Raw genomic sequence first — 20,641 nt, 5'->3', positions numbered from 1 at the left:
ACGCCTATAGCCCCGCCCCCAATGATGGCCACGCCCCCTCCGCCGGCACCGACACCGCATCTGGACCGCATGAACTATTTTTTATTAATCATTTTTTAAACATTAAAAGATCAGACGCGGGGAGGGGAAAAAAAAACCCCAATAATACAGGAGGAAAAGGGTGTAAAAATACCGATTTCTGTATCCCAGCGTCCCCCTGCTGCCCCTCGCCAGCACAGGATGGAGGTCTAATACAACCCCCACCCCGGCAAAGGGGCACCACAAAGCCAAACCTGCATGAAACCCCCTCCCCGACACCCAAAACACGGGGCTGAAAGAGGGGGAGGTGGGAACCTGCCCCCATCCACCCCAGCACCTCCCCCACTTCCCAAGGGACATCCCATTTCGGGATGCAGTTGAACACACATCAAAACAGTTCCTTCCCAGCTAAAAAAAAGATCAAACTGGTGAGGAGGAAGGCAGGGAGGAGCCTTCCCTGGAGAAAGACTCATTCAAGGTTAGTTGGAGAAGGGCGTCACAGGCACTGTGTGACCTGGCAACCTCAGCTGCCCCAACCTGGAGCTGGGAGCCAAACCAAAATCCCTTTTCCCATCCCTCTCCTGCTTTCAGGTCACTGAGAAGACTCAACCTCCACTGATCCCTTCTCCCCCTCTCCGTGCCCAGGGCTGGCGCCTGCGGGATCCTTGCAGAAGCAAGGGATGTGCCCTGGGGGGGACCAGGGGAAATACAGCCCCCCACACACTCCCCCCTGCTCCCAGATTCTCCTTCGTGCCACCTTGTCCTGGCTCTCAGCAAGCCCAGCAGTTATGAGGTCAAAATACAGCATTGTGTGAGCGTAATAAACCAAAAGTACGGTTTCTGTTCTTAAAATCAACCACATCAACTACATGCACGTTACAAAACCCTCCCAAAACAGCAGATAATCAAATTCTTTGTAGCAAAGGCCGAGAGAAGAGAGAGAGTAAAATCAAAAACCTGTTCCCCCTCATTTTCCTGCTACAGACAGAGTGAGGGGAAGAAGAGACAAACACCCAGAAGGTCCTGGAGAGAGGAATATTTGCCTCAGAGAATGTCTTCCCCCATCTCCCCATACCCTAAAACAAGACAGGGAAAACTAATCATCCAAACCGTAGCTCAGCGGTAGTTAGAAAGAAACCTCTTCTCATCAGGAGTGTCGGCATCACAGAGCTCACGTGGTACCCCCAAAAAGTGCATTTTTAGAGAAAAAAATAATAATAAATGAAGGTTGAGGAGACGAGGGCAGAGGAAGCGAGGGAGGCAGCCCAGGAAGGGCTGGTTTTCCTGGGAAGGGCTGGATTTCCTGGGAAGGGCTAGTTTCCCCGGAAAGCACTCTGTGCAGCTGAGGAGGCTGCCCCGGCCGCTGCGTTCTGGAAGCTCCTGTTGGTGAGGATGCCTTGGGAAAACTCCTCCTGGGCCCTTTGGAAGCTGGCTCCTGTGCGCCGATACAGGGAATGCACCTGGGAAGAAGAGGGGAGGGAAAAGGGTGAATGAAACTGGGGTTGCTGCACACACCTCGCTTTGCCTTGGCTCCCCTGACAGCTGGAGAGGATGGGCTGCAGCCAGCGGCTCCATGGCTCCCAGCACGGGATGCTGCGGATTTCATTTGATGAAAAATGTGGAGTTCTCAGCAAAATAGCTGGTTTCAGACCCAAAACTCCCCACACTGTGATGGCTCAGACTTAACCCAGTATTGACTGCAGGGCAGGACCTGAAGGTGCCAACAGCATCAAGTATTTCCTTCAAGAGAAATGCAGGAGAAAAGAAGGAAGTACCAATAAAAGCAGGATCAGACCAGCCTGTCCTTGCCTTCTCCCAAGCTCCATTTCTGCTGTTCCTGCAGAAATCCAGCCCTGCTGTTGTCAGGCAGGAGAAAGGAGGAGGGTTGGGTTTAGGAACCGGTGGGAAGGCACTCGCTGGGATCCCAGCAGGCTCTGAGAAACCCCACAATGCTGTGGGAGCAGTGACTGAAAATCCCTGGATGCTGAACAGAGCCACAACCACCTCTGCTCTGCCAGCTTCAGGCAGGACAAGGGGCAATGGTTTTAAACTGCCAGAGGGCAGAGTTAGATGGGATATCAGGAGAAAAATCCTTCTCTGGGACAGTGGTGAAACCCTGGCACGGGTTACCCAGAGAACCTGGTACAGGTTTCCCAGTGGCTGCCCCTGGAACCCTGCAAATGTTCCAGGCCAGGTTGGATGGGGCTTGGAGCAACCTGGGATAGTGGAAAGTGTGCCTGCCTTTGGCAGAGGGGTAAGATGAGTTCTAAGGTCCCTTCCCAAATCATTTCATGATTCTATGACTCCAAAGGGAGGCTACTTCCCACTTCAAGAGTGTCCGAGAAATTTGATATTGATGCAGGAAACACAAGCAAAAATACATTTAATTAAAACCTCTTGACCCACCACTGTCCTGCTCCCGTCATCATTCCCAGGCAGGGGAAGGGAGGAGTCAAACCCAGGACCCCTGGGAGCAGCCTGAGCTCTGCTGGCCCCTGAGCCACTCACCTGCTTGAGGAGGAAGAGGGAGAGGACAGCGCAGAGCGTGAAGAACGCTGCCACCACCATCATGATCACCACCACGGCAAGGTTCTCGTGCACCTCCGACAGCGCCGCAATCCAGCCGCTGCCAGGGAGAGGAGAGCGGGGTGAGCATGGACAGCATTCCAGCACAGCTGGGGCACCAGAGGGACAGCTGCTTTAGGGGAAGGTTACAGGGGAGTACAAAACCAAACAGAGTTCATCCAGGCCCTTGTTTTGGAGATAGAGTTTCCATTTGCATTTTTAGAGGAGGATTGTGCTCATCCCACCCACGTTCCAGCCCTGTGCCCTCCCCTCAGGCAGCAAAATCAATACCCTTGGCGCCAACAGTGACTTCCCTGGGCACCTTCTCAAAATTCAGCCAAGTGGGGTAAAGATAGGCTGGAACAGTTAAATTGGAAGAGATCAGCTGGCAGGTCTGGAGCCTGGACCTGAGTGTCACCCTGACCGGGATGTAAGGGTCAGGAGTGGGAGGAAGAGGCAGGAAAGGATGGAGGTGGTGAAGCCCTGGCACAGTTTGCCCAAAGCAGCTGTGGCTGCTCCATCCCTGGAAATGACCCAGGCCAGGCTGGACAGGGCTTGGAGCAACCTGAGATAGTGGAAGGTGTCTGTGCCCATGGATTAGGTGAGTTTTAGGGTCCCTTCCAATCCAAACCATTCTGTGATTCCACAATTCCATGTTACCGGCACTGGGAGCTGCTGAAGGGAAGGGGCAGGGAGAACTCAAGGAGTTACCAGCACTTGGATGAAAATACCAAGACACCTCACTCAGAACACCTTCCTGGGTGCTGGAGAAAGGAACTTTTCCAACTGCTCAACCCAGCACGCCATGTGCCAGCAGGAGAGAGGAAATGGGTCCCATTCGATGTGTGGCACTGCTCCTCACGGCACAGGGAAGCGGAAAGGCACACCATGCACTGCAGCCAAAAATATCCGCGCTGTCTGGCGGGAGGAAACGGAGCAGAAAGCTCCAGACAGCCTCTCCAAGGCAGACTGAACCCCCTCTCCATCCCCCGTGACTCAAGCACGGGGGGAAGGCCAGGGACAGCTCTGCCCACGAGCCCTTCTGCAGGCAAAGGGCAAAAATAGGCAGCAGCTCCCACCTGGAGGCTTCCCCTCGGGAGAAGCACCACGGGCTGCTAACCTTTTTCCTGCGCTCCGTAACTCCGGAATGGGAGCTGCAGCCAAGGCAGCAAGGCGAAAGGAAAGGCTGTGCTCTCCCTGCAGGGCACAGCTGCTGACACGAGGCTGCTGGACCCGCTCCAGAAGCCCAAGCTCACCCTTCTGGACAATGTCACCCAGAAAGGGCGAGGCTAAAAGCTCTCTCTGCTTATCTCAGCCCACCAAGCGCACGCTCCAGAGAAATTTGGGAAGAGTTTGGGGACAGATTCATGGTGGGAGCAGCAGTACCAGGCTGAGCAGTACCCAGACTTCAGGTCAGAGATCCCTCAGCCCCACACTGCTGTCAGGGAAGGCTCCAGTTTAAACAAGGCAGATCTGGTTCACAGTAGAGGAGCAAATGTGATCTGTACTGAGTGAGGGAGAGGGCAGCAGAAGAGGCACAGAAGAGTTCTCACAGACTGGTTTGGGTTGGAAGGGGCCTCAAAACTCATCACATTCCATCCCCTGCCATGGGCAGGGACACCTTCCACTACCCCAGGGTGCTCCAAACCCCATCCAGCCTGGCCTTGGACACTGCCAGGGATCCAGGACAGCCACAGCTGCTCTGGGCACCCTGTGCCAGGGCCTGCCCACCCTCACAGGGAAGGATTTCTGCCCAATATCTGGTAATTCACATACTCCCCTTCTCATACTCCTTCACATACCAGGATTAGGATGGGAAGAGCAGGGGAGGGAGGCAGCCCAGCTGGGACCTGCCAAGGCTCTGAGAGGAAAACCACAGCAGGAAGAACAAGCAGCTGTCAGAACCAGGCCCCAGAGCTCCTGTCAGTCACAGCCCTGGTGAGAAAAGGGATCTGTGACATGGCAGGCAGCGAAGCCAAGATTACCTGTCTCCCCAGCCAGGAATTCCGACAGCCTGGATGATGTAGATTGCTATTTGGCAGAAGAAGATGAAAAAGAAGACGAAAAAGCTGAAGGAGCTGTCAGACCTGCGGGAGAGATGGCAACAGGAGTGAAACCCGTGATCCCTGCACTGAATCCATGCTCTGAGAGGAGAGGAACAGCTTCAGTGAACTCTTTTCTCCAGGGAAGAGCTGCTGAGGGGAGGTGACTTGGGGAGGAATTTGGGCACCCAAATGTGTCCACTGCAAATCCAGCGCTCTGCCCAGTGCAAGATGGGGTGAAGGCAGCTCCCTCAGCAAACTCTGTCTGCTCAACATCAGTGTATCAAAGAGTGTCTCAGAAATCAATAAAGTGAATAAAAAAATTAATTAAAAGCACCCTATGTCTGCCTAGGCTTGGATTTCAGGATGAAAAAGGATCACCATAATTAAGTTCTATTAGACAGATCTAATATGTTTAGCAACACAGTGGTTTGGGTTTATCTAATGATGCAAAGCACTGGAAAAATCCTGCGGGCAATACATGATGGGAACAGATAAACCCAAAGCTCCTCCCACTGAGAGATACAACCCTGTCACAGAAAAAAAAAAACCCAGCACTTGCCTGAAAGCCTTGTAAATTGGTCGGTACCAACAGAGAAAGGCACAAGGGGTGAATAAAATTAACCACAGAATCGAGAGACCAAAGTCCACTCCTCTGCTTTTGTCGACTGTGAACCATGCCAGGCAAGCGAGCAGGTTTAGGAGCAGGGTGATGGAATGCACTGTTTGGCGTGGGAGAGAGAGAAAAACAACATCAGCAAGCTCTTGGAAACTCCACAGCATCCCTAATGTCTTGCTGAACACATGGAGAGCTGCAGAAATTAAGGTGACTTCGGGCCATCTCATTTCCCTGCCTCCCTTGGAAAGGAAAGAGAGCACGACTTAAGAAGCTCATCTGATCCTGCTGCTCACGGCCAAATCTTAAATAGTTGTTCAAGCCTCCATTAAACAATTAAAATTCTGTCATGAATGAGCTATTCCCAAAGCATAAACTTGAGGTTCTTCACATTTACCTTCATAAGAAAGGAGGGAAATGTGATTTTAGCCTTGCTGACAACGCCAACAGCATTTATTGTGTGACAGAGCTCAGCTTTTCACACAGAACCTCCTCAAAAAGAATTCTGACTGCAGTTAAGTCATTACTCACACATCCACAAGTAATACAGCATCTTGCATATCCGCTGGTAGTCAGCTGGGATGTCTGCAGAAAAATCCTGATAGAAGCACGGCTTGATGGGACACCTCTTGGGGAGAGGTGGCCAGTTGTTCTGCCTCGCTGTGGAAGAGAGGAAGGAGCAGCTCTTCACTTGCTCTTCTCTTGTTTCAAAGACTAATTCCCACCCCAGAATTTCCAAGCAGCTGTTCAGCTATTGTTTAATTCATGCATTAAAACCTTGGCAGAGCCCAGGGGTCAGGCAGCTCCTACATCTGAGCAGGCAGCACAGCAGGAATGGGATAAACTGCTGGCAGAGCAGCCGTGTGCAGGGGTTTTCCCTTGAGGAAGGCAGGATTCCCCTGCACTGGCCAAAGGGCCATCCCAGCCACCATCACTCAGCCCTGCAAGCCCAGATTCAGCCACTCCAAACTGAGATTAGGGGGAAAAATATTGGGTTTCTGTGGTTAAGAGAGCCTTGAGGCTGAGAAGAGGAGCTTTGCTGCTCTCAGTGAGAAGCCTCAGCGTGGCAGTGTCACTCACCAGCTGTGACACGGGTACAGATCGGTGCTTGAGAGCTTTTGGTGGTGAAATGCAGCTGCTTGAGGTCAGGGACCCACCAGAGCTGGCCTCCAGCATCCCACCTCTGAGCTTCCCCAGCTGTGGGATGCCAGGCACTGTCCGACAAGGGCTGCCACAGGGAGTTTTCCTGAAATCCTGGCAAACCAAGTGATCCAGGCTGCCCTGGGCAGGAGTCAGTACTCACGGTCGATGCTGGCTGCGTGGCTCTGCAGTTCCCTTTCCTTCTTCTCCAGCTCAGCTGCCTTCCTCTCTAGCTCAGCTTGCTGCTGGAGCAGCCCTGCCTGTGCTGCTGCAGCCACAGCCTGGGGAGGGGACAGAGATCAGAGAGGTCAGCCCTGCCCTGGGCTGTGATGGCACCACCCGCTGCTGGGCTGGGAAGGAAGCTGAGCACAGGGTGACATAAAAGCTCAGCCTCAGACATCTCAAATCTGCCACTGGAGGACAAAATCAAGTTATCCTACAGGAAGATAGGGCTGGGAGGAGGAGCTTATCCATAGCTTCTTCTACCTCGCCGTTCACCTCACTGCTCTGAGCACCTCACAACAGAGTGGTGAGCAGGGTTCCTGGGCTTACCAGGACAATTCCCCTCCCAGCTGCCTGCCACACATCTTAAGGATCTCTTCTACCTGTTTCATATTCCGAGAAATTATTCTTTCTCCCAGCAGCCTCAGTCCTTTGGATGAGGTGGACCTGGCACTTATTCTCCTGGCACTGAGCATGTCTGGTCAGACACCAGAACTAAGCTAAAAGTATTAGCAGGACACATTCTGGGATTTCCAGAGGGAAGCCAGAGCCAACAGGACACAAGGCAAAGCAAGCTGTGCCACCAGAGGGACAGGGAAAGAGATATAAGGACTGTACGTGCCTATTCCCTCAAAGCTCTGCCTTGGAAATGCAGGTTGATAAGATCACCTGCAGCTTCCCAGTCACCACCCCAAGGAATCCTGTGCTCCCAGAGGCCCTGGGAGCTGGAGGAGGCTGGGAGGGCAGCAGAGAGGGGCTGTACCTGTGGCGTGGGCTCCACGGATGTCTGCAGCACGGCCGGCTGCGAGTGGCCCGAGGGCTGCGCCGCCGGCGTCGTCCGCGCCGCATTCGTCTGCAAGAGACCACGGGCAACCAGGGGAAAACATGGCAGGAGAAACACAACAGGCGCTCGGTGAACTGTTTAAACCACAAATCTCGGCTTCCTGCCCTCCTTCTTCCTCTCCTGGCTCACAGCAGCAGTCAGGGAATAAGGATGAGGCTCTTGCAGCCGTCCCTCAACGGCAGCACCAGGGCGGCTCAGCTCGCAGCCCAGGGAGCAAATAAATCCTGCTGTGTCCTGCCACAAACCATCTTCCCCTTCACACTTCATGGGGCTTCCCTGGGAGTCAGCAGCCAGCTGGAGAGGAGCTGTTCCATGAGAGTGGAGAGCTCCAGCTGGGAGCTTATTACTGCTCCAGTGCAGGAGCAATTGCCCACTTCTGCATGGCATGAGCCACAGGCATGGGGAAATCAGCTGTGAATTCCTCGTTTTTTAAGCTGCACCTACTAAGGGACCTTCTACACCACTAAAACCACCACCAGGTACACAGAACACAAAGACATGTGGCACATACCAGCTGAGAGCTCTCAGAAAAGGGGTTGAATTCATCCAAGCCACTTTGGCTGGTGTTTGTGAGCTGTGTCACTGAGGGGTCCTGGAGGGAGAGAGCACAAGGATAAATCAGCATTGGATAGCACTGACAGCACTGAATTGTTCAGTTTGGGAAAGGCCTTTAAGAACATCAGGTCCATCTTATCCATCCTGTCTGCTTTCCATCTGCTTGTCAGCTGAGAATTTGAGGGGGTGAAACACATCCCTGCCACAGGGAGATGGCCCTGGCTGGCATGAAATTTAAATATCCAAGGAGATGACTACCTGCAAGGCAAGACTTGTGAGCAGAAATAATCTCCTGTTCAGCCAAGAGGGATGTCTGAACAACCACAACATGCTTTTAGCACAGGAATGCTTTGTGCAGGTTACTTCTGCTCATCCACAGAGAGTTATTCCCAATTTCCAGGGACTTGACATCCCATGGTCAGGATGTCGCTGGGCCTCACAAAGCAAGCAGGGGAGCCACACAAAATGAGGTTTTAGATAAAGCTGATCTTGGCTGAGAGATGCCAGCAAGCTAAAATGCCAGTGATTGCTCTGGATAAGTGAAACACTCAGGAAAATTGAGCTGGAGGTGTGACACCAATTATTTTAGGAGGTTTTAATGCTGCTGGCATAACAGCTCTCACTTCTACTCACAGCACCTCCCACTCGTCTCCATCAAATCCTCTGATGTTTAAAAACAGGATCTCAGCACCTCAGAGCACCTCTCTCCCCTCACCTGCAATGTACACAGCTGCTTTTATCTCCTCTTTTCTACCTTCTCCTTTCCATGCAGAGATTCCTCTTGAGCAGCCAGATGTTGCCTCCTGGAGCACTCCTCTCCCCAGTTATTCCAGAAACAAGGCCCTTTTTGAACTCAGAAACCTCCTGCCTGGCAACCCGAGAGCTGGGTGTAGGTCAGAAAATTAAAAAGTGGCTTCACCTCCCTCCCTCAGCACCTCGTGCACCCAGACCAGCCCTTCTAATTCAGTGCTTCATTGGGGTGAGAATGAGCCGAGGCTGTGCTGGGCGTGTGGGGCTGAGGGTGCTGGGGCATGGAGGAAAATCCCTCTGGAGCCATTCCCGGAGTTGTAGCGCTGCCTTCTGCTGAGCAGGATCCACACAGAGCAGCTAATGAGTAACTCCACAGCTCCTGCATGGCAGACACTCCCCACCAACAGGTCACACTCGTTTGTGAATCACCCCGGGCTGAGGCATCGCGGATTCTCAGATGCTGCTCGGAGAAGTTCAACTCCCCAGAGAGGGAGGGCTGCAAAAAGTGGGAAGAAGCAGCAGGACTGCCACGCTGGAGATGAAACCTGCTTTCATTTCACTCCTGCCGCCTCTGGAAGCTTCAGCTGTGCAGAGATGTGGGCTGTCAGCACAAGCTTACACTTCCCCTCACATGGCAGTGCTACACATCAGCACAAACCCTTTAGTCCAGAGCACATGAGCCCCAGCTGGACTAAAATCCAGCAGAAAATAACTGCACAAGGAAGAGAAATTCCCTTTGAGATGTGGAAAGTGAAAGCTGCATAACCCTCCAGAGAGCCTGGGTGGTCAGGCTGGGAGGAGAGTGCTCGGGAATTGGGAGAAATGCTACAGCACCACTGTAAAACACACATTTTACTTCCCTGGCCTGATCTGCACCTAAAAGAAAGCTGGAGGCTCTCCAAGGGCAGGGAGAGCAGCACCACAGCTTCAGTTGCACCACAGTGTGATTCCCAAGGTAGACAAGCTCTCATCTTTCTGCATAGCTTTAAAAAAAAAATAAAAATAAAATCACTTAATTAAGCTGTAAGGCCAAGGCCCAGCAGTTCAGCTTAACTTGCCTGCTGTCGTGCAAGTGTGTCTAAAACAGGAACCCAAAGAGCAGGGAATTTGCAACAAAGCTGAAGTGTTGCTGAAGTGTTTGGACACGTGCCTGGGTAGGGCAGGAAGGAAAGCAGAGGGTGATCAGGGGCAGCAGCTTCCTCGAGCCCGGAGCAGGCAGTGAGGGATGAGCGAGCACCAGGAATGCAGAGATCAGTGAGGAGCTGCCCACAAACTTCATGTTTTTACAGTTATCTTCTGCCAGCTACACAGCAAAAAGCAGCTGGCCCTCCTGAAACAAGCCTTGGAAAGGATCAGGACAGAGGTTGAATTCAGAACCGCTTGGAGCTACAATAAGCGTGTCCAGCCACAACGCTCGTGCTCACAAATCCACGATTGGCTCGAGCTGTGGGATGCCACGAGCAGATTCCATTGGTAACCATTCTAACCATCACCTCCTCGAGTGCCAGGGATGTGTGACATTGTTTTCCACGGCTTCAGAAGCCCCCAGCACAGAACAACTCCACATCTTGACCAAACTGCTCTGCCACAAATATTAAAATTATTTTCAAATGCAGCTCAATACAAATACAAAGTTGCTGTTGTCCTGCTGAAAGGTTTGGATACAACAGGTTTGTGCAAGAAATGCTATTTTTTCTTTTCTTTCTGTTCCCACAGATGAAAGAAACAGAATGAGAGGCCTCTCTAGATGAGATCAAGGAAAATGAGCTCAACCTAGAATCCCCTGGAGCTTAACACAGTTGTCAAAATATCACAGTATTACCCCAAATATAACCAGTCCTGCAGACTCAGAGTGCTGCCACTGCCTGGAAGATGCACCAAGAGAAATCTTTAGGATTTTATTATTGATATCTCTGAAAAGGATGGAAGTTTCCAGCTCTGTCCGAAGCTTGAATCAAAGTTTTGGAGGCAGCTGCCACTTCCAGCAGGTTACTAGATAAAAGAAGGAAGTTAATCATCTCTCATTAACTGGTTACAATAAGTAACAGAGCAGCCAGAGATATTTTTAACAGGACCAAAGCAGCTCATTTTACACAAAGCTTAACGAACATCATGAGCAAAGTCTCCTGAAAAGGCAGAAACCCTGGTCACGTCAGGATCTGAGGAGGATGAAGCACTGAACTGGGAGCTCCAGCAAGGAGGGACAACCCTGGTGCTGTGGCAAGAGAGATCCACGGGCTGGGAGGGTGAGGAGGCTTTTGCTCCTTCCAGAGCATGTCAGGGGGTGTCAGTGGGACACTGTCACCCCAGCACAGAGCCAACACCTGGATCCAGCCCCTGGCAGGGAACAGGCTGTCCCACAGGCTGGGATTCCATTTCAAACCAGACCAACGAGGCTTTGAGGCTCCAGGAAGCAGCAGTCAAAAATTCCTCTCAACCAGCTGCTGGGGACTTGGGAATTTCTCTTGAAAAAAAGAAATAAGGTAAGACAAAAACTTGCAGCCCCAAGAGGAGGATACAGAACCTCCCACAAGGACCAGATGAGCTGCAAAGAGCTGTCACAGGAGAATCCACGGTGGGACGTGTGTTAATCCTCGTTAAGAAGTGAGCCTGACATGGGAGTTACTGGCTGGAAATCACCTTCAACCTTTTTTTGTTTGAACAGTGAATACAGAGTGAGCACGGCCCTGTTCTGTCAGATACCAGGACAGCTTTAATGTGCACAAAGCAGCTGAAAGGAGACAACAAGAAAGATGGAGATGGATTTTTACAAGGGCCTGAAGTGACAGGAGAACAGAGAATGGTTTCAAACTGACACAGATTAAATTGGATATTAGGAGGATCTTCCCTGTGAGGGTGTGAAGGCCCTGGCACAGGGCCAGAGAAGCTGTGGCTGCCCCTGGATCCCTGGAAGTGTCCCAGGACAGGCTGGATGGGGCTTGGAGCAGCCTGGGACAGTGGAAGGTGTCCCTGCCCGTGGGTGACTGGATGAGCTTTAATTTCCCTTCCAATCCAAACAGTTCTGTGATTCTAGGAATATTTACTTCCTCAGAGCCAAAGTAACAAATCCCATGTCCATGAAAGGCAATATATTCCACCCCCTGGAACAAATATGAGAGGAACACGATCGTCCCAACTCTTCCCATTCCTCAGAGTCACAAGACCATATGAATACAAAGACCAAAATGAAAGTGAGGAAGAAAGAATTTTTTCACTCTGATTCCTCAAAAGACTCAGGTTCATCAACAAACAATTTGCGTTTGGCTCAGCCCTGGAATCCAAGGTCAGGAAAACACTCCTTCCTGTGGATCACATCCCAGCCAAGCAGTGAAGCTGAGCCTGAGCTCACAGATGGGATCCAAAGGCCAGACACTGATTTTCACACCACTGCACCAGCACCACGTCCCAGAGGCTGTTCCAGGCCAACTCCCTGCATAAATGACCCCAATTTTCAGAGGTTAATCCCAGAGAGGAGAAACCCAGCGAACACAGACCAAGTCCTCAGTGACCTTAACAGGAATCCCCTGCTTTGAGCCACGAAGCTTTGCCTTAGGAACTCACTTTTAAGCGCCTTAAAAACAGACCCAGAGAGACCCAGCGGACAATCAGGGCACCACGCAGCACGGCCAAGAGAGCTCCAGCGATGGATTATTTTTAATAAGACCTCGGAATAGGCATTCCCAGCTGTTGTGCATCGTGAGAGGCAGCAAACCCACTCCAAACGCCGCTGCCTGGCGAGGTGAGGGAGGGGAGGCTGTGCCTGGCTGCGAGGGCGGTGGGAGAGCCCTCCCCGAGGTGAGGAGGCCCGGGGACAGAGCAGGAGGGCCCCTGAGGGGGGTCACAGAGCTCGGGAGTGACCAGCGGGGAGCTGCGGGCAGGGTACGGGTCCCCCGCCCCGGGGGATACGGAGAAGGGCCCCAGAGCCCCGGCCAGACGGGGATGCGGGGCGGGGGAGCGGGACCCCGGCACGGGCGGACTTTCGGGCAGCGGGTCCCAGGCCGCCCTCAGGGCCGGGGGTCGCGGCCCCTCACGCCCCGCCGGTCCCGCCCCTCCCTCTCATTGGCCGAGATGCAGAGAAGCGGCTCCGCCATTGGCCGGCGGCGCTTCACTCAGTGCCACGTCCCGGCGTGCGGAGCACGGGGGGGCCCGGCCGAGCTGGGCCGAGCCAGCGGCGGCCGCCCGAGCCCCGCGCCCACCTGGAAGGGGTTGATGTCCACCGGGTCGGCGAACGGGTTGGTGTCGAAGCCCGACATGGGCGCGGTCCGCTCCTGCTCCTCTCCCGTCGCCGCCGCCGCTCCTGGCGCTTCCGGGGCACCCGCGTGACCGGGAGCCGCGTGACGTCACGGCGGCGCGTACGTCTCGCGCGGGGTTAACCCCATGGGCGTGGCCGCGTGACGTCACAGCGGCGCTTATAGCCGGCGGGGGGAGGGGGGGAAGGGGAGGGGGGCAGGTCCTGGCCGGCCGAGCCATGGCGGAGATCCGGGGTGAGCGGGGCACGGGCACCCACCGCCCGCCCGGGGGATGGGGGCTGTGGGCTGGGCCACGGCGATCCCTCCCCACGGGACCCCTCCCCACGGGACCCCTCCAAGGCGCTGGGCCGAGCGCCCCCAGCCCGAGCGCCCCCCAGATCGCCGTGTGATAGTTGAAAATCGTCCCCTCAGACAGTCTCCTCTCCCATGCCCGTGGTCCTCTCCCTCCCTGACACCCTGTCAACCTGCCCCGCGGGATCTGTGGGTGTCCGGAAGGATTTTAGGGAGTTCTTTCTGTGCCCCGCTAACACTTGTCTTCCCTCCCGCAGTGTTCCCCCTCTCCTGCGTGGTGCAGAACTATTCCTGGGGGAAGGTGGGCCTGGAAAGCGAGGTGGCCAAGCTGGTGGCCAGTGGTGACCCCCAGGTCCAGATCCAGCCTGACCAGCCCTACGCTGAGGTGAGTGTGTCTCTGTGTCTGTTCTGTCCGTGTCTCCGTCCCATCTGTGTGTCCATCCATGTGTTCGTCCCACACTGTGGCTGTGGCTCTGGCCATCCCCGCGTCCTGCCGGGACGTGATGCTGACCCCGAGCTGTCCCACGTCCTCTGGCCTGGAGGGAAGCTCGGCAATGACTCAGCCCCCGAGGGAGCTGCCAGGGATCACCTCTGGGGCCGGTCAGCCTCTGGAAAAGCCCGAGTCATCCGTGTTGGCTGCCCGGCTCAGGGTGCCCCCTGTCTCACAGCTGTGGATGGGCACACACCCCCGGGGCGATGCCCTCATCCGGGATAACCGCATCCCACAAAAGACCCTGGGCCAGTGGATCGCCGACAACCCCGCCTGCCTGGGGGCCAAGGTGAAGGACGCCTTCCAGGGACACCTGCCCTTCCTGTTCAAGGTGCTGTCGGTCAACACCGCCCTGTCTGTCCAGGCGCACCCCAACAAGGTAGGGAGAGCCCCGGGTGGGCAGCCCAGCCGGACCCCGTGTCCCTGGGGAGGTCACCCAGCTCCCTCTCCCCTCTCTCCAGGAGCTGGCAGCGAAGCTCCATGCCCAGTTCCCTGAGCACTATCCCGATGCCAACCACAAGCCCGAAATGGCCATCGCCCTCACCCCCTTCGAGGGCATGTGTGGCTTCCGGCCGGTGGAGGAGATTGTCTCCTTTCTCCAGAGTAAGGATGGAGGGAGGGTGCATGGTCAGGCTGGAGTGGGGATGGTGGCCATGCTCCTTTGGGGTGGGGATGGTGCTCTCTGGGGATGGCATTCAGGGTGGGGATGGTGGCCATGCTCCCCTGGGTTTGGAGTGTGGATGGAGGCTGTGGTCCCTTGGGATGGAGTTCAGGGTGAGGGCAGTGCTCCCCAGGGATGGGATTGGGTGTGGGCATGGTGAGTGTGCTCTCCTGGCTTGGGGGTGCTGGTTCTCCCCTGGGCTGGGGGGCTGGCTCTGACTGGGGCTGGCCTCACAGATGTCCCCGAGCTTCGGGCACTGATCGGGGAGGTGGCAGCGGAGCAGCTGGAGCGCAGTGGGAGTGACGACCCCCGTGGGGTCTCAGCCGCCCTCCGCGTGTGCTTCACCCGCCTCATGAAGAGCGAGAAGAAGTTCTTCGTGGACCAGCTGAACATGCTGGTGAAGAGGATCTCCCAGGAAGGTGGGCCCTGGCTGTAACACCCCAAACCAGTTTGGGGGGCTGTGTTTAGGGGAGAGGCTGGGGCACCCCCAGCCCCCTCCCGACGCTGGGCCTGGTCCCTTCTTGTGCAGCAGCGGAAGGGAAGGACACATCGGGGAGCAGCGGGGACCTGCTGCTGCGGCTGCACTCCCAGTACCCAGGGGACATTGGCTGCTTCACCATTTATTTCCTGAACGTGGTGAGGCTGGAGCCGGGGGAGGCCATGTTCCTGGGAGCCAATGAGCCCCACGCCTACCTGCACGGAGGTGAGTGTCGGGGGGGCTCTCCTACCCCAGCATCCTGCAAGGACTGGCCCTGGGGACAGGCAGAAGGGCTGGGGTGGGCTGACAGCGCTGTCTCGTCCCTGCAGACTGCGTAGAGATCATGGCGTGCTCGGATAACACAGTGCGCGCCGGGCTCACCCCCAAGTTCATTGATGTGCTCACCTTGTGTGAGATGCTCAACTACACACCAGCACCCAGCAGCTCCAAGATCTTCCCAGCGGCGCAGAGCCAGCTCGATCCCCATGTCTACCTCTATGACCCACCTGTGCCAGACTTCAGCATCCTGAGGATAGAGGTGAGCGATGACAGACCCGTGCTGGGGACACCAGCTGGGCTCCAGGTGGGACAGCCCAACACTCACCTTTATAATCAGTGTCCTGGCAAGGAGGGAGGGATGCTTGGGCATAATGGGGTGCTGGTCTAAGTATCCTTCCCCTGTTCCCTCTGCCTGGGAACCTTCTCCAGCAGCTCTGGGCGGAGGGAGAACCGGGAAAAAGTCTTGGGTGGCCTCAGCCAAGCCGAGGTCCCTGGGCTTGGGCTGCTGCAGGCACAGCAAAGGGGTGGGGATGGGGACAAGCCCCTTCCAGCTCTCCAGAGAGGAGGAAAGCAGAGGGGGACTCCAGCCACAGTGACATTTCCCTTGGCAGATCCCTGCCTCCATCAAGCTGTACCTCGTCTCTGCCATGGACTCTGCCAGCATCTTGCTGGTGATCCAAGGGACGGCCGTGGGCACCTCCACAGCCGCAGCCTCCGAAATGTCCCTGCACCGTGGCTCCGTGCTCTTCATCTCGGCCAACGAGAGCATCTCCCTCCACCTCTCCTCGCCCGACGGGATGCTGCTCTTCCGAGCCTGCTGCCTCCTCTGAGCAGGACCTGGGACACTTCCTCCACAGCACTCCATGTTTGAGTAGATAGAAACTGGTGTGGGCAAAGTCTTCTCGCTTGAAAGTTTTCCCTCCACCTATTAAATCCCAAAACTAACCCTGATGTATAGAAAGAGCAATTCCGTGGATCGACTCCTTGGATGTGGCACAGAGCAGAGCAGGCTCAGGCTTTCTGCTGCTTCTGGTGGGCTCTTCCCGAGCCTGGCTGATGGCAGCCAGTGTCACCCTTCCCTGGCTGTAAAAGGGGGCACATGGGGGGGTGATGGAGTGGGAGACCCTCCACTGCTGTGAATAAAGAGGTGACTTTGTCCCTTTGTCCCTGGCAAAGGGCAGTGTGGTGGAGGGAGCCAGAGAGGCTGGGAGCAGCTCCAGCATCCCCCCAACACTGGCTGTGAATCCCCCCCTATTGCTCCTCAGACACAGGAAAGGAGTAAAATGTGATGAGGCAAAACAGGAGCCCCACTCACAGCACCAGCACCCCTTGTGAGTAATGAGATCTGCTTTATTGAGTGCTCCCTTTTACAAGTAAAATACAAAAACAACCATGCCCCCCACCCCATTGGTTTAGGTCTCTTGACATGAAATATTTAAATAAGGTTTCTGTAAAAGAAGCTGATTGTCCTCTACATCATAGAGCAGGACCATGGTTTAAGGCAGCATTTATGGTTTGCAGCAGGGGGGCTCTCCAGTCCCCCAAATACAAGCCCTGTGTGGAGCTGGGACGGGGGCCTGAGCTGTGTCTCCCCTGTATCAAAGCAGCGTTGAGGAGAATGGGAATAAGCCATTAGCTCCAACCCTAGAAACTCCCAAATCCTTCCCTTTATATCCCTGTGGAGGTGCTGGGCTCTGCCTGACCTCCCTTCCCACCCCAGCCAAGTGCCAGGTCCCATCCAGGACACCAAAATGTCACTGTGCCACCTCCCCCTGCTATTGCTGAGTGTAAGGAGAAGTCTTTTGGGGTCAGTTGGTCTCTGCCACGAGCAGCATCGTTCAGTCCTTGTGTCACCGTCCTGGCGTGAGACCTGGACACCCACCACCCATCCCACGGGACAAAGAAAGTGCTGGATTTTGACCTGTTCTTGTGCAGCTACTGAATCGTGCAGGAGAGATTTTCTCCAAAACAACAGGGGCAAGAAGAGGAGGCAGCGGGTTTTGGGGGGATGAGATCCAGATCTTCATCATCAGGGACCTCGTCGAGGTGGTACCCGTCCTGCAGCAGCTGCCGGCTCAGGTCCTGGGTCACCTGCTGCGGGGGACAAAGCGGGGCTCTGCAGGATGGACACACATCCACGCTCTGTGGGGTGATGCTTCCAGCCCCCAGCCAGAGCCTCGAGGGGTCAGGGGAGTGAAGGAGCCCGTGGGGACCCCACAGTGTCAGAGCCAAAGCCCCACACTTGCCTCAGCGGAGGAGTATCCTGAGGAACACCTGGATCCTGGCTCCCCATCACTAAGGGGAAAAAGAATGGGGTCTTTAGGATGCAGATAAAGGGGATTTGGAGGGGGAAAGGAGCTGGCAGTGCAACCCCAAGGGATCTTGGGAATCTGGGACAACAGGAGCGTCTCACTGCTCTGAGGTGCCCAGTACCATCAGGGATGTTCTACCAGTGACAAGGAAAATCAACCCCCCAAAAAAGCCATCTGGGAGCATTCCCAGCCTCAAAATTGTAGGATATTTACCCCAAATCCTGGGATATTCACCTATCTGAGTCAAAGGAGACCAGGTTTTCATCAGCTGTCTGGCTGAGTGCCGTGTAGCCCTTGTTGAACTTCACAGACCTGCCAGAAAACAGAGTGAGACCAACACAGAAACACATCCATGGAGCTGAGCCAGGGCTGGAATCCCACTCCTTCCACCCAGGATACCCAAATAAATCCATACCACCAAATCATCCCGCAAAAAAAGAAAAAAGCAGTATATTTTATTATTCTGGATGATCCCAGCCAAACAGAGCCAGCAGAATAAGGTCCAAACTCTTATATTTTTAATCCTCTGAGCTTCCCAGTCTCCCCAAGAAAAGTGAAAAATACATTTTGAAAACAGGAAGAGGAGATCAGACCTTTTAGGAGTTGGTTTTGGGGCAGTGGGTGCCCCCAGCAGCCCCTGCCTTCGCAGTGCTGTCTTTGCCAGCTCCCGCTGCCTCTCTGAAAGCCAAGCACAGGGATAGAGAGAAGAATTCCCAAGTGCTCCCAAAGCGTTTATTATTTTGGGGAATGGGTGAGGAGGGTGTTGCAGGTGAGCGTGGCTGGAGTGCAGTGCTTTCCAAAGGCATCCCTATGGGTTTTTAATGGGGTTTTATAAAGGTTTTATCCCACCAAAGGTAAAAAAGGGCTTTTGGTAACTCCAGCTGTGGGAGAGAGATGGAAATGACACCCAAAGTGCCAGCAGAGACCACCAAGCATCACTTACTCAGCTTGGCCTGAATAGAGGGAGGTTTGCTCATGATGTATGGACCCCTTTTCTCCACTACATCTGTCCCTTTGTTCAGCCTCTTCTTTTCAGCCCAAATCAGCTAAAAAAAGAGTGGAAGAAGTATTCAGCATCTCTCCATGAGGATGAAGCAAGGCAGAGTCATCTCGGAGCACTGGATCATGCCTGGGAGCTCAAGGTCAGCAGGGAAATCTGTCCCCAGGTTGGCTGGGAAGGAACAGCTCCTCTTGCCAGCCTGGGAGGAGGGAGGGAGGAAAAGGAATAAGCAGATCTGTTAGCAGATGAAAAGATTATTTGGGAATGGTGATGCTAATTAAAAGCACAGGCAGTCACCACCAGTTCCTGTACAAACCTGGCTGCAGTAATACCTGGGAAAAGGTGGTGGAGGAGATTTACTAAGAGGTAAATCAAACAGAAAGGTAAGGATTGTATATTTTAAATTTGGGGTTTGAGCCTTTCAAGTTTCTCCTTTTATCCAATTATTGTCACGGAGAACCAACACTCCCAGGAGCAAGGGGAAGGAAAAACCTCCACAAACACAAGAAATAATGAAGAAAATAGAGGGAAAATCAGAGAGAGTTGACACAGGAGGGACGTGGAATTAAAGGAACAAGGCAGAGGACTTGGGATGGTGATTGGAGAGCACAGCCAGGATTAACCTCAGGGTCTTAAACCGGAATCAGCAGGAGAGCTTTACCGTGAGAATAACCAGGCAGGCAGTGGCCCCCTGGATCCCTGTGGATGTGCCATACCCTTTCCTAGCCAGCTGATGCTGTGCTGATACACCCGGGGGTATGTGTACATATATATATATACATATATATATACACACATTTATTTATTTGTATTTATATACTGCGTACAGTACTGGGACATATTGCCCCACACACATACCCCATGCTGCCCCATGGATGTATCCCAGCCCCATAACCCCCCTGCACACACCCCACACAGCCCTACAGACACTCCCAGCCCCATAACCCCTGTGCACACACCCCACACTGCCCCATGGATGTACCCCAGCCCCATAACCCCCCTGCACACACCCCACACAGCCCTACAGACACTCCCAGCCCCATAACCCCTGTGCACACACCCCACACTGCCCCATGGATGTACCCCAGCCCCATAACCCCTGTGCACACACCCCACACTGCCCCATGGATGTACCCCAGCCCCATAACCCCTGTGCACACACCCCACACTGCCCCATGGATGTACCCCAGCCCCATAACCCCTGTGCACACACCCCACACTGCCCCATGGATGTACCCCAGCCCCATAACCCCTGTGCACACACCCCACACTGCCCTATGGATGTACCCCAGCCCCATAACCCCTGTGCACACACCCCACACTGCCCCATGGATGTACCCCAGCCCCACACCCCACTCTGCCCTAGAGATGCCCCATGCCCACACTCCACAGTGCCCATGCCGTACCTCAGCCCCACAGCCCCCATGCAGCGATGCCATCCAGCCCCATACCCACGATGCACATACCCCACACGGCCTCACGCTCGCCGCCCAGCCCCGCACCCCCATCCCTCCCGTACACCGCACGTACCCCCGGGCCCCGCCAGCCGCCGGCTCCGCTGGCGGCGGGACCGGGACCGGGACCTGCCCCGGCTCCGCCGCTGCCCGTCGCCATGGCCGCCCCTGGCCCCGCCCATCGCCCGCCCGCCAATGGCAGCGCGGGGCGCGGGGGGCTCAGCCAATGGGAGGCGAGGAAAAGGCGCGTCCCCTTCCGCGCATGCGGGGCGGGACCGGGCAGCGGGACGGGGCGGCGGGAGCGGGCAGCGGGGACGGGGCCGGGCAGCAAGAGATCCTGCCTCGCACGGCTCTTGCCCTGAGTACACTGTGCAGAAACAAATTCTTGTTTTCCCATAAATTCCCCTCTTCTAGGAGGAAAATAACAACGGAATTAAGATATTTCCCTTCTCCTTCCACCCACTTTTGTGGTTTTTTTTTTCTTTCCCAAAGCCTTGCCTGGGCCAAAGCTGAATGGAAAACAGGGACAATGTCTATCCCAGAACACATTATTCCCTTCCCTGTGAGGACATGACCCTTGCAAACAATGGAGCTTCATCTGAGGCTTTGAACATCATCCTGGGGAAATGCCTCCTCCTGGGCCTTGTTCTCCTCCTCCCCAAAACTATGCACAC

The 20,641-nt window shown here is 54.8% G+C and overlaps 3 protein-coding genes across 8 annotated transcripts; 1 reads left to right on the top strand and 2 right to left on the bottom strand.

Moving 5' to 3' along the window:
- Window positions 1-50: 50 nt before the first annotated feature.
- Window positions 51-13,081, bottom strand: SCAMP2 (secretory carrier membrane protein 2). Its single transcript, XM_058846528.1, has 9 exons — window positions 12,949-13,081; window positions 7,959-8,039; window positions 7,367-7,456; window positions 6,545-6,662; window positions 5,773-5,901; window positions 5,188-5,347; window positions 4,569-4,670; window positions 2,527-2,644; window positions 51-1,478 (listed from the first exon to the last, which is right to left on the bottom strand). Exons 1-9 carry the CDS (start codon window positions 13,003-13,005, stop codon window positions 1,332-1,334), a joined length of 1,002 nt encoding a protein of 333 aa, XP_058702511.1. The 5' UTR covers window positions 13,006-13,081; the 3' UTR covers window positions 51-1,331.
- On the top strand, window positions 10,856-16,152 carry MPI (mannose phosphate isomerase). Of its 5 annotated transcripts, none has more exons than XM_058846525.1 (8): window positions 10,856-12,448; window positions 13,551-13,678; window positions 13,962-14,162; window positions 14,245-14,386; window positions 14,681-14,863; window positions 14,974-15,147; window positions 15,252-15,460; window positions 15,813-16,152. In XM_058846525.1, exons 3-8 carry the CDS (start codon window positions 13,968-13,970, stop codon window positions 16,029-16,031), a joined length of 1,122 nt encoding a protein of 373 aa, XP_058702508.1. In that variant the 5' UTR covers window positions 10,856-12,448; window positions 13,551-13,678; window positions 13,962-13,967; the 3' UTR covers window positions 16,032-16,152. The 5 variants fall into 5 exon arrangements, with proteins under 5 accessions (XP_058702508.1, XP_058702507.1, XP_058702509.1 ...); XM_058846524.1 differs by having other exon boundaries at window positions 10,856-12,547; XM_058846526.1 differs by having other exon boundaries at window positions 12,381-12,491.
- A 591-nt stretch (window positions 16,153-16,743) lies between these two features.
- FAM219B (family with sequence similarity 219 member B) lies at window positions 16,744-20,152 on the bottom strand. Of its 2 annotated transcripts, none has more exons than XM_058846529.1 (6): window positions 20,044-20,152; window positions 18,457-18,559; window positions 18,107-18,191; window positions 17,748-17,825; window positions 17,448-17,496; window positions 16,744-17,295 (listed from the first exon to the last, which is right to left on the bottom strand). In XM_058846529.1, exons 1-6 carry the CDS (start codon window positions 20,125-20,127, stop codon window positions 17,137-17,139), a joined length of 558 nt encoding a protein of 185 aa, XP_058702512.1. In that variant the 5' UTR covers window positions 20,128-20,152; the 3' UTR covers window positions 16,744-17,136. The 2 variants fall into 2 exon arrangements, with proteins under 2 accessions (XP_058702512.1, XP_058702514.1); XM_058846531.1 differs by having other exon boundaries at window positions 17,153-17,317.
- Between the last annotated feature and the right edge of the window lie 489 nt (window positions 20,153-20,641).

This window comes from Poecile atricapillus, chromosome 11 (genome assembly GCF_030490865.1).
Source record: "Poecile atricapillus isolate bPoeAtr1 chromosome 11, bPoeAtr1.hap1, whole genome shotgun sequence".
Lineage (NCBI taxonomy): Eukaryota > Metazoa > Chordata > Aves > Passeriformes > Paridae > Poecile > Poecile atricapillus.
Note: the sequence above shows the minus strand (reverse complement) of the source record. Positions and strands in the feature narration are given on the sequence as shown.